The sequence below is a fragment of the Aulonocara sp. 'chitande type north' Nkhata Bay genome, linkage group LG12, assembly GCF_057382095.1.
Source record: "Aulonocara sp. 'chitande type north' Nkhata Bay isolate Kocher_YH1m ecotype deep benthic linkage group LG12, A_spYH_male_GT1.1, whole genome shotgun sequence".
Lineage (NCBI taxonomy): Eukaryota > Metazoa > Chordata > Actinopteri > Cichliformes > Cichlidae > Aulonocara > Aulonocara sp. 'chitande type north' Nkhata Bay.
The window spans coordinates 36,416,093-36,429,439 of NC_141355.1; the positions used below are offsets into that span (position 1 = coordinate 36,416,093).

The 13,347-nt window shown below is 40.7% G+C and overlaps 1 protein-coding gene and 1 non-coding gene across 3 annotated transcripts in view; one reads left to right on the plus strand and one right to left on the minus strand.

The window, feature by feature from the left end:
• The window catches only part of fras1 (Fraser extracellular matrix complex subunit 1), a 294,299-nt gene that overhangs the window by 119,562 nt on the left and 161,390 nt on the right, over positions 1-13,347 (minus strand). For both annotated transcript variants that reach the window (XM_086315447.1, XM_086315448.1), the window contains 2 exons: positions 8,715-8,855; positions 6,536-6,682 (listed from right to left, as the gene is read on the minus strand). In XM_086315447.1, the coding sequence (XP_086171573.1) occupies positions 6,536-6,682; positions 8,715-8,855 (288 nt within the window). The remainder of the gene's footprint in view (positions 1-6,535; positions 6,683-8,714; positions 8,856-13,347) is intronic.
• On the plus strand, positions 8,099-8,172 carry trnat-agu (transfer RNA threonine (anticodon AGU)). The gene has a single exon. It is a non-coding gene; the product is annotated as a tRNA-Thr (tRNA).

The following is a 13,347-nucleotide window of genomic DNA, read 5'->3' on the forward strand; positions in this document are numbered from 1 at the left end:
GCGAGAATGTCTCATGACAGTGACGTAAGCAAGTGCGACGTTGGTGACAGCAGCTGTGTGCAGATCAACAATGGATAATATATCGAGTGCGGGAGAGAGTATGAGCGTGCAGCGTTTAAAGTGTGGAAGTACTGACCTTACTTTGAGTTTGATTCCATAAAAAGTGACAAAAACATTAGCGTCCATCGTGCGTGGGAAGAAAACTTCTTTTTACAGCGAAAAAAACCCCTAAACTTCCAAGCAAGCACCGAGTAGCTACGACGTGATGGGAAACTCACAGAGACACTCGCGCGGATTCTTCAACTGACCGCAGCACACCTGCACCAGGGTAATCCTCCGCCTACCCTGCTCCTGCTTTACAGGTGAAAATAGAGCAAAAGGACCGCTGAGTCTTTGACTTTATTTATTTTCTGCTGTGTTTTACTTGCATCTGTTTGAAAGAGTGAGTGAAAACACAAAAAATATTTTATTTTATGTGCTGGAATGTGTAGAAAATAGGTTTAAATGTTAAACTAATTTATTCAAGTCAGAGAATGTTGCATATAATTAAATGTTTTGCTTGATGCATAAAGTTAAAAGATTAAAACTGATAAAACAAGTTAAAAAAAGAGACTTTTCCATTTGATTACATTTTGTATGATGGATTATGTAGAAAAAGTAGAATTGGGCTGAAAGATCTATTGCTTTATCGCCTATTCAGGTTGTAAATCGTGTTTTTAAAAAGTAACTAAGTAACTAAGTAACTAAGTAATTAATTACTTTTGAAAATAAGTAATCAGTAAAGTAACGGGATTACATTTTTGGGGGAGTAATCAGTAATTAGTTACTGATTACTTTTTTCAAGTAACTTGACCAACACTGGTCCTGAAACATAGTGGATGTTGGACTCTACCAGGGCCGCCCTCTGTCACCAATTTTGTGGATATAATCACTTTTGTACTTGGTCTCAATATCTTTATGGTGAGAATTATCTAGTAAGGGGAGGTTGGAGCAGGAGATTGACAGATGGATTGGTGTAGTGTCGACAGTCAGGCTGATGCTGTGCTGACCTGTTGTGGTAAAAACAAAAAGAGTGAAGGCAAAACTGTTGATTTGCAGGTTCATCTAAACCCTCGCCACAAGATGGACGGACTACCTAAACTATGGTATGGTTTCATGAGCTGGGAAGATCCTTCAGATGCTCCAGTGTTCCTGTTGTAGCTGCTTCACAAAGCAGAAGACAAACATTTGCTGATGCTGCTGAGAGCCACTGAACAACGTTTGAAAGGAAGTGAGAGGAGCTGGAAATCTGGATATTTTTAGATCTAAATTAAATTAATATAATTTAATAATTTCTATACTTTATTTCTATCATTCTTTCGTTCAGTTTTCCTGTTTTAATATAATCAATATGTCATTTTAATGTTATTTTTATGTTTTTATGTTTCCTGAAAGCAAGTTCTGTTTTATTATTTTAACTACCTATTTTTTTATTGTTAAATAGTTTTTTGCTGTGCACAGACTCCGATCAATTTTACTTTTGTCCGTTGCTTGAAAAGCATTTTTAATTCCATCTGATTTGTCTGAAAAGTGCTAAAGACATAAAAAACAAAACACGAGACTAAAACACTAAATCAGGAAACAATTCAGCGTCATTTTGTAATGACACTCACAGTAATTATAGTATTTATGCATCAAATGCAGTGCATTCAATTGGCCTGAGCTGCAATTATCTGTGAGTACTTCCCTGGAGCAAAATGTAAAAAAAAAATTTAAAAAAATAACACAATAAAGTAATAACCCTTTTCACAATGCCGTGTCAATTGACTTCCACATTTAGCAATTTAATTACAAGCCAATGCTTTTATTCAACCTGTAAAATAACTATGATTCCCTGAGGGTCTAATTATGATGTAAGGTCATCTATTTAATGTTTTCTAATGCAGATATTCAAAAAGACCTCTGTAAGTTCACATGTTGCTTCCTACAATCACACCTCGACTGTTTGCACTGCTAAAAATCAAGTACACAGTACTCAGTCCTGTCTATTTTCTCCATTTTCTCCAATTAACTGGTTTCAAGGTAAAAAAGTAACCAATACGTGAAATGAGAAAGTGCTACATGGCAAATGATAATAAAAAAACAAACCAGTTGTGCATTCAAAGCTGGGAAAAAAGTTATATTTCAACTAAACTGAGCAACACAATCAGCAGTAACCCATTTTAAACCGCTCGTATTCCTGCTGGCCTTCAGCATCAGCACTTGACAGATGCTTGAAAAGAGACATTCGCAGCATCTGTTGCCGTAGGCGCCAACGTTTCTTAAATGCGTTTCCATGGACGGATTTTATTCTCAGTTGACCACGCAGAAAAGAAAAGAAAAGAAAAAAGAACACGATCCCATGTCTTTCATTTCATTGTTGGCATGCTGTGTTTCTATGGTGATGCATTCATGTGTGCAGGCCTATTTTAAACCTCACATGTTCGGCTCCAGCACAATCATGATGCAAAAAAACTCTCGCAGCTGTAAGTTTTGAGTGAAAGCGTTCCACAAACACTCCTTTATTTGAAACTCAGATCTTTCTTCATCACTGGCTCAGAAGCTGATTGTCTTTACTTTAAAAGTCAAGCTTTAAAAAAAAGAAAGAGAGAGAAGAGAAGAGGGCAAGAGAGCAAGAGGTATCAGGCTGGCCAGAGTGAAAGTACCGTTGGGAACTCTCATAGAGAGGAACTACAACAAGCCCTTTGCAAGAATTTGGCCGATTCCATCTGTTTATTATCTTTACGATAAAACAGAGACTGAAGTAAAAGTCTACGGAGCTCCAGATTGTTGCAGAGTTCATTAATCTTTATACTAAAATGTTGAGATGAAGAACCAACAGTCTTTCAGGAGATCTATTGTGATCATTTGCAACTTTGTATATTTCATTCTTAGACTGTATTTGCCTTCTTCAGTGGTTCACAGGTCAAGTTAAACATAATTTTGTAGCTTTACATCAAATTTCTTCTGACTGGCTGCTCCTTGCAAACTGAAGGTTTGAACAGCAGGTGCCTAGATCTAAGTGTGAACCTGTGTTCCTGAGAGGACCATATTAGGATATCCTCTCTCTAATAACAGTAACACTTCTTACAGTGTGCAGCTGTACTGCAGATTTAGGTCACTTTCAGAAAACCAAACCCACATGCTCTTAATCTCTACACACACCTGACTCATCACTATCTCCCATCATGCACCTGAGGCCACTGGCATAAGTGGGAAATACAGACCTGTATCTTAGCACCCATCTTGGCTGAGTCACTTTTGCCAGAGTCTGAGTCGCACACATGGAAACGTTAAAGCAGTAACTGAAACAAGTAACTGAAAGAAAGAGCTGAGTAACAAGTAACTGAATACTGGTCAATTAAAAGGAGTTAAACTGGGAGAAACACGTAATTTTTACAGGTACAACCTGTTGGTCTGTATCTCCAGCAGATGCGAACATTTCTGCAAAAACATCACAAATAACTTGCAAAATCTGGCAAATCTAGAAGGAACAGCTGCATATGTATGGGACTGGACTCTCTGTGCTTTTGAATACTGATGAAAGGAGAGTCCCTCAAGATCCAACACAGACCAGGAGAAACAGAGTGTGACAGAGAGAGACGGACAGCAGGAGAATAAAAGGAGGCATCTCCGTCTGATGGCTGCTCTCGTGTGAACTCACAACTGAGAGGAAAAGCCTCAATTGCCCAAAGGAGTTGTGTAACAGTGATGGTAGCGCAGGATGGACCGAGGTAATCTGAGGCTCCGTGTGTGCGTGTGAGAAAGAGAAGAAATAATGTAGAAATGTTTTTTGGAAGCTATGAGTATAAGAATTAGAGCTCGTAGGGGCAGGTTGTGTGTATGTACGTGTGTGTGTATGTACGTGTGTGTGTGTGTGTGTGTGTGTGTGTGTGTGTGTCTGTGTCCTGACTATGCAGAAATGATGACCCCGGTATTTCTGTGGCCCAGAAGTGCCAAAAGGCATCTTTTATTAACTAGAGTTTGGCTGAGCTTGACCCATTTGAGATTAGGTTGTGTGTGTCTCTGTTTCACCGTGTTTATTTTCTTGTGTGTTTGCGTACATGTGTGTGTGGACATGAGCCAGCCGTGCATGTCCGCACACGTGCACGTACGAGTGGGGCTAAATCTTGTTGCCGTTTTACATCTCCAAACAATGCGCGTCATCAAAAACTGTAATTAAAAGTCGATTTTTTTCCCCCTCAGATTTTGTTTACCCTTCCACTATCTCCTCCATGCTGACTTCTCATCTTGTAAATATGCCTGTTTATAATCTATAGCCTGCAGCCCAGATAGGTAAAAACTCATTTCATTAACAAGGAAGAAGGAGGACAACATCAGAGGACACACACACACAAACTAATCTTACATTTTCTATTTATCTTCTGTCACTTTGCCTGCCAAAGACAAGCAGCGTATTTTGGGGACAATGAAGGAGACGAGTGGGGAGGAAGTGAAGCGTAAGCTGGTGTTTATGAGAAAAGAGCTCATGAAAATTCACCGTTATCTCCATGGATTTTTCTCTGAAACCGGGAGCCACAAACTTTTATCCAGTAACTTGTAGGAGGGGAAGGGTCTAGTTAGGAATGTGTTTTTCTCTACTTTAAATTCCTATTTTAACTCACTTTATTCTGCAGATTTAGGTTATGGCCACCATTATTTTTTTATTTTGATTTATTTGTTACACATTGGTGTAAAAATGTGTCTCTAAAAACTCAGCTTGTTTTCATTCCTATCAGATTTTGCTGTTTTGTCAAAGCCAATTACACCTCACAGTGCTTTGGCCTCAGTGCAGTGATGCATCAGGAATGATAATAGTGGATTCACACAGAATTCCTCAAATACACCTGCTTGTAAGGACCATTCACTATTACAGTTTATACTGAACTTTGTTCACTGAGCAATTTTTAAAAACCATTTTATGACCAAGCATTATGTTTCAATGTGGAGAGTTAACATTGTGAAAGGCACGCATTATAACCTACACTACAGCCGTTTCCTCCATCTGTGCAGCAAAAGATTATTAGTTCCATTTGTCACAGTTTCTTTTGATAAATGGGGATGAAAATGTATGCAAAAATATATTATATGCATGATAACCGTCAGCTCAGTGAAAACAAACTACCATATAAAAGCCTTTTTATTGCATTTGTGGTTTATTTCGAGACAGCTGATTGGCTAACTAGAGCAGCTGCTATAATTCACATTATCGAATTAATCCTGCAGATTTTTCAGTTTCAGTCTGTCAGTAGGTTTGATTATTTGATGCCGGGGAGTTAATCAGCAACAAAAATCAGTTGTGATGCACTTACTGGTATTTTTATTTGTCTATAGGTTTGATGAATTTAATGCCAACATTTAGAGAACTGGAAATAAGGGAAAGTCTATTATAAGTGTCTTTTTATTCATACTAAAGGTCTCTTTGAACATCAGAGGTTTTCAGCACACTCAATAGATGTTATTAGCTGCAGTCAGTCCCTTGCTATCACTGCAGCCTCAAACTAACAGGGTCTGTAGGTTTTCCTTTGTAACCAGTGATAACACAGATCTGTGCGAAGGAGTCGAACTTGAAAACTAACCGTGCACTACTCAGTGAGTGGGTGTCCTCACACACACAATTAGGATAATATTAACTGAGCTGACAACAACAAGATTGTCCCATTTTCACCTAATGTAACTTTTGTGATTTGATCAGACTGATGAAATCTAATTATTGGATCCTTAAGTGGATGGTATGTGAGTGAAACCTCCACCATGCCTCCATCCACTTTATGCTTATACTTAGTAGAGAGTCGATAGAGGATACTGCTTACAGGTGATATGTATAAAAATGATAACAACTGATGTAAGAATTTCAATAGGGTGTTTAGATCTGAAATAAGTGTTCTGGGAAAAAAAGGACAAAACCTGCTTTATGTCCAACTGTTCCCGTGGATATTGAAGATAAATTATCTAGAAGCCTGCAGAGTGAAATACAGTACAAGTACTTCATCGAGGAGTTTTCGGTGGCTACCCAAAAACTCAGTATGGAAAAATGAGATTTCATTTACTCAGAATAATGGACATTTTTCTTCAGCTAAATAGTTGTAATTAACGTTAAAAAGCACAGATTTCTGCCCAGTAATACAACACAGACCTATCGCCCTGACTGTATGTACTCACGAGTGTAGTCGCCCTGCTAAAGGCTTAAGCTAAGCCAGGAAAAACCCTGAAGTAGAAAGTGAAACCAACTCTAAGAGCATCTATTTTACAAAGATGACTGGCATTTCTGATGAATAATGCAGATTACTGGAGCTTCAGACACGCAGGAATTGGTATGTCTCTATGTGTGATCATGCAAAGCTAAGCGGGCAGAGCAAGGGACTCTCCCTGCCAAGGTTGGTAGTTCTACTCCCATGGGTGCCACTCGGAGTGAAAAAACAGCGTGTTTGATGAAAGCTTTGCGCAAATGGCATATAAATGAGCATTAAACCATCTGTACTCTCTCTCACACACATTTACACACAGTCTGACTTACTGACGCACTCTCCAGAGATAGCATTAAGGAAATGCCCCTCTTGGCAGTTTGCCCTGCAGTGGCCACTCTGCAGGGACACCAGCGGGGGGCAGGCGATGCAGTCGGCCTGGGAGGGACCGGAGCAGGTCTGGCAGGAGGGATGGCACGCTGAGAGAGAGGGGGACAAAGACAGGTGATGACATACTACATATGCGCATGGAAACTCACAACACCACAGTTCAACTGGACTGCTTGGACGTGTTAGTGCTGTTGGAACACTCCGGTGGTCACTAAAAACAATGAAGTCTTTGGTTTGGAGTCTTCCTGCATACTGCATAGTGTTCATTTCTTATGTTACGATGCCATGCAGAGCAGGGACATAACTACTTTGTGACTGACAGGTCGCTGCCAGGCTCGGCTCAGCAGGCAATATCCTCCGTTTTTTCACTCAGTCAGACCGGCCACGAGGTACAGGGTGTGTATCCTTGATATACAGTTTGTAGGTTGTTCATTAGCCACTCTTTAATTTTGCCTCATGCATGGTGCAGGGTGGATGGTGTACAGCAGGTTTGTCAGAGCTTAATTTCTTGTTGGCTTTTAACAAACAGCTGGCTTCAGGAGATGGAGACAGAGCTGATGGAATAAAGCACTGCAGAGTTGATGCTAATGCTTTCCGGCTTTGTCGTTATGAGCCACAACTTTCACATTACACGTCATTTGGTGCATTTAAGCAACACACAGCGTTTTTATTGCCTCACATTAAAAGTCACCAACGCCACTTGTATTCTCATCTACACTGAAACACAATTCTTCTTCTGGGTACTTTCTAATGAGCCAGTCAGTACTGACGGAGATAAGGCCAAGTCAGCAAGCAGAGCCCATTTATTGTGTAATCCAAGACGATGTGAGTTCATCGCTCTTCTTAACTGTCTTGGTATCCATCTTCATCGGTCAATTACTGAAGCCAGGTTTAAATATGTGATCCACTGAGGTCTTCAAAAAGTTTTTTTCTTGTTGTTTTTTTTCAAGATAAACAATAAAATTTAGCACATTTAAAAAAGACCAAAGAATAAAGCTGGTAAATGGAAGATAGGAAGGGTCATCTTGTTTCAAATGAGGTCAGAGTCAATACACCGAGCTGAGGTAATGAGTTGGAGATTAGAGCAAATGGATTTTCATTAAGTAGGCGAGTCACAGAGGGGCGGGGGATAGATGGGGAGAAGAGCCCAGCTAAGGTTAACATGTGTTCACTAAGAGCCACACTGAGGAATGAGAGTCATTTAATGGGTCAGATATATAAAGTTTGGACAAACATAGTAATAAATTCTGATTACCGCTCTGCAAGACAGCTACATGCATCCAAATCACAGTTACCTGTAGCACTCGCATACATTTCACAGCTAGGATATTTATAGGATACTTACAGGATATTTACCAAAACCAAATAAATCTGTGTATGTAAGATAAAAATGATGAATTTTTTATTTTATTCTTTCACATGTCTGTAAGTCTTGCCAGTTCGGCTTTATAGGCAAAACCATCACAACTTATTAGCTGTATAAATCTTTGATCCTGTGCTTCGGTGGTGCTGTGGCTTAGTTGGTTAAAGCACCTGTCTAGTAAACAGGAGAGCTTGGGTTTGAATCCTAGCGGTGCCTTTGGGGCAGGGATAGCTCAGTAGGTGGAATTGTCACCCCATGATCGGAAGGTCGGGGGTTCGAATCCACTGAACGGGTACCCCTGAGCAAGGTACCGTCCCTACACACTGCTCCTCGGTGTGCCTGCTTAGTGGCTGCCCACTGCTTCACTGAGTGAATGGGTCAAATGCAAAGAGAGTAATTTTTTTTGGGTCATACTGAATAAAACACTAGTTATTAGCCTTGTGTTGATGTGGTCCTGAGAACCAGCACCCATCTCTTTTCTCAGTCTCGGGTTTTAAACACCGGCAAATAAAGGAAATCATGAAACAGGTGAGTGAATCAAGAATAAAGGCCTAGAACAAAGACGGATTTGCCACACGTTTGCCATTGTTTCACTTCCTTTTTTAAGGAGCAGTTAACCTCGATACCATTTTTGCAAAGTAAAGACTTTTTTTTGTGTGTTTTACTGTTAAGGTTAGAATCTAGGCTAAGCAATACTATGACACTGAGTGTGACTCAATAGTACAAAAGCAGATATGTGTGTGTGTATGTGCTCTCACCTTGGCATTGGTTGTCCTGAATAAGGAAGCCTTGTGGGCATGTGGGGACACAGCGGCCCTCGTACAGGCTGGACGGGGAGGGACAGGACGTACAGTTGTCTGCAGATGGCCCAGCACACTGCCAGCAGGAGGGATGACACTCTGAAGAGGACACGAAGAGCAGCGACATGGTCACCATGAAAAAAAGAAGTATAAAGGAGAAAGAGAGGAGGAGGCTCAATCCCCAGCTGTGCCTTCTTCACTATAGCACAGCCACAACAGAAAAATGAAAAGATGAGTGGATGGCACTTTTGTTCTAGAAATGGGTTTTGGGAGTTGAATTAAAAGGAGATGGACCAACTTTTGAGATTTTGCTATTGTCACAATAACTAAATCTCAAGAAAAACTTTATCACAAGCTGGAGCCAAACAGTATCCAAGGAACGACTGGAGTTCCTTATGTAAACTTCTGGGACTAACTTTATAAATTGCCCAGCTTACAGTTTTCAACCGATCCTCTCTGCTAACATCGCAAAGCAGTTTTTGCTAAATTCGTACAGTAGCTACGTTACAGTGAAGCGTTACGTCAGCTTGCTGGATGAATATAGTTGGTATCTGCTGTTGTATGCTTCTTAACCTTCAAGTCAAGTCAAGTTTAAAAAACCCCAACTTAGTTTATACAAGCTGTTCTAGCAGGCATATTATTACAGTTTTAAACTACATACCCTATGTACCGAACTGCAACATCACAGTACTGTACAGGATATGTAGGCAAAAGAGTCCTGAAGGCAGATCACTAAGTTCTGCTGATAATTTTAAAACTAAAAGAAAAGAAAATACATGAACCAGAAAACTTTACAAGTGTCTTCAAATGACACAGGTAGTAATTTGAAGTACTAAACCAGGTTGAGGGAAGTGCAAGTGTTTGTACACAGTTTATATACAGCCACTTATTTAGGAGTCATGCATTAATGCAACTTAAAACTGAGTCCTGTTTCTTAAATGCTCATCCTTCTCAGGGTCACGTAGAACTGAAGCATGCTGACAAAGAGGCAAGAGTCAGGGTACACTAAGACAGAGACTAAGACAGAGACTCCTATTCCTGTAAAGTTATACAGTAAAAAAGAAACACAGCCCATTTGACTGTGTCTGAACTGAATTCAATTTCCACCACTGTTCCTGCTATTTTACTGCCACTTTACTGTACCTTGGTCCTTCCCTGCTGGCATGCAGTAATCTGATTCTCAGGAGCTTTTAGTCAGCTCCGTCAGCCAGAAGTAATGTAACACTCAGATAAGGCCAGCAGCCAGATTCCCCAATCAGAAGTTACGCATTAACACCAGAGTCAGTGCCAGCCAGAGAGCCTCCTCCAAGGCGGACACACGCCAACCAAGATGCAAATCTATAACATGCTCCACTGTTTAATTTGGACTGCTGAGATCAAAGCAAACCTTCCACACGGATCATTGTAAAACACATCAGAAGATTTTAAACTGCATAAATTATAGGTGAACTTTTTAAAGCCGTCACGGTATCTCGGCTTCTAAACGAAGGACTAATTAATGAGAACTACAACTAAGAAACTGCTGATGAACAGAAAAGGATCAGCAGATGATCCTGCACAGAAAAGACATCTGTGAGAGCTGCTCATAGGTTACATTTTAAATTATTATTGTTCATTGCAGTTTGTCACTGATGGCTGGTTACTGGTGCAAATTCCAGGTTTGTGTTGCTTAGCAACCCTCTAATTATTTACTATCCTGTCATCTGTCAATTAACCGTATCCTATAGTCTGATGAATGGTCACTTCCATTGCTTGCCTTACATTTAAGCCCTGTTTAACTGAGGATTTCACACTGCCTTTTTCACAGAGACAGCAGTAATTTCACCTGCAGTCACTGAATTGCTAGCCTCTGGTCGCCAAATCACTGCTAGTGGCTTCCTGTGTAGACACAACTTTAGTTAAGCTGTGATAGGCCCAGGCTACTGGGTGATCGCCATGATGATGATGCCATGATTATTTCTTCTCCACTTCCCTCTTTTCACTCTTCTCTGGTCATGGAACATAGATGCCCCTCTCCTGAGCCCGGTTCTGCAGGTTTCTGTTCTTTCCCATCATTATCAAGTGCTGCCCACAAGGAACTGTCATGGTTATTGGGTTTCTCTCTTCAATATTGTTGCACCCTGAGGTGACTGCTGCAATCAACTGGTGTATTTTATATTAAATTAAACTGGGTAGAATTTAATGATTTTATGGACTTAAATAACACTAAGAACAAATAGTTGGAAGACTTGTTGGATCCACTTTGCTTATTTGTTTTATTTATAGATCTTTTTTTACTGCATACAGTAGGGCAGAGCTTAAAAAAGTACATTTTAGAGGCCTAAAAGTTACAGCAAAATAAATGACACTAAACTCAGCAAAGGGAAATTTTGGAACTGATCAGAAGTTAAGGGAAAACTAGATATTTTTTACGAATAAAGACAAATAAGACAATCCATGATAAACTTTCTTCTAAAAAAAACTAAAAAAACTACCACTAATACTACTTCTAATAAGACATTTTCGGGCCTCTGCTGGTGAGCAGCCTCATTTGATTTGACCAAAAGTGCTGCCTAATGCAATTTTACATTGCTAAATGTAGCTCCATATGCAGATTACCCTGCTTTTCTATATATATGCACTTCCTAGTTTATTTAGCCTTCACTTACATGCCCCCACACTGATCACCCAACACAGCAGCTGCCCTGAAACAGGCATTTTGTGCAGCCTTTGATGTCTGCTTTGGCACCATGAAGACAAATAGCTGAGCAATGCTATCAGCTCTGGCAGCTGAGAGGGGTTCATGCTGCTGGCGGGGGTTCGAATGAAAGACAAATGGCCTGTCATCAACTGGCTAGCAGCACCAGGTGTGTGCGTGCGTGCCTGTGTGTGTGTGTATGCACTACCGGTCTTGTTTTTTTTAGTATATTTACACTGGACTGTGTGTGTTTATAATTACTCCTCTTTGGATTCTTTCAGAGGGCTGTCAGCTGCATCCGGGTCTTGTGTACACACTGCATGACAGCACTGGCAGGTAGCTCTACCTGAGCCAACACTACTGCGTGTGTGTGTGTGTGTGTGTGTGTGTGTGTGTGTGTGTGTGTGTGTGTGTGCGCACGCGCAAAAACATTTACCCTGTGGGACCATCTCAGTGTCAGAGCAAGGACTTTTAAAGTCACACGGTTGTCAGCCGAAACTGTCAGTCTGACATCCCATCATCGCCCACCGTCTCCCTGCCACCTACCCGTAATCCCTCTTGTTCTTCCTCGTCAACTATGGCAGCTTAATTGGTAGAAGAGATGAGACGACATCCAATATGTTTATGATCGAGTTTACCACCCACAAATGCGCTTATTCATCCAACAACATGCAAAAACACATGACAAATAAATAAATAAATAAATCAAAATCAGCTCATCTTGCCAATCACAAGCTACCCAGAAATCTTCACATCAACGGTCCAAAAACAAACGCAGACTCAGAGGCGTATTAAGCAGGCCTGCTGTCAAACTTATGTCATTAATACGGGGAGTGAATAAGAGTGATAGGACGCCTCTCGCTCTTTTATTGCAGCTTGGATATCTAATTTGTTCCAGGAAGGAGAGCGCATATTGATTCCTGTAGTAGCCGAATTCATGTGCGCAGGCGTTCTCATCACACATTATCTGGTGCACGAGCTCAGAGAATCACATTCATTACTTTGTTTTGTGCTGATAGGGTCATAATTCGAGGTGGGCGCAGTCGATGAGATTGTGATTTAGTTTGGGGGTGTGAGCGCTCCTTAATGCTTTCCATAAATGATTCTCCTGGTACAGTACAGAGCTTATCATTTCATAAGTGCGGCAGCATGTGCCGCAGAAACACAGGTGGATGGTTATATCTCATTCCTCGGAAGTGTCTAAGGTGTCACTCATATTGATTCCGCTGCGTTATGGGATGCTCGAAATCAGCCCATTTCTATGAGGAGCAATTTGGAGGAAATGGCAACAACAACTGCTGCAAGAGCCGAGTTACAAATACATCAGGGAAAAAATTATAGGAAACTGTGCTCCTGAACAGGTTTCATTGATATGAATGACATGTAAGCTGTTTAATCCGCCCAATTAAAGTGCAGAAAATGATTATTTGTTAAGCTGGTTATGTCAAACATCAGGTTTCCATCAATCAAATTTTCCCCCTCGCAGTTTTCATTCTGGTCATGTGCTGCAGAGTTGCAGTGGAGGATAGCTGTGATCATTGGGGCCAATAATCACCCTATAAGAAAAAATTCAGAAGCCTATCTGCGCGTTTATGTCTTTGCATACCTAAATGACTCTGGTAGAATGCCTAACACTTGCAGTTAGGTTCCCAAAGAGAGCTGGGAACCATGGGGAGTATGTATTAGGACTGGAATAATGTGCTTTTACACTAGTTGGCGTCAGATGTTGCCTGTGTCTTTTGGCTCTGGTGCCTTGATGCACCAGCAGAAACGTGTCATTATTGGTTATGGTTGAACATGTTTCGACAGCAAAGCCTACACAGAGCTACAGCTACGTCGTGGTCTGGAGTAATGAGGTGACAAACACCTTTAATCTTAATGATGGAAAGTAGCCCCGAGCTGAATATCATATGT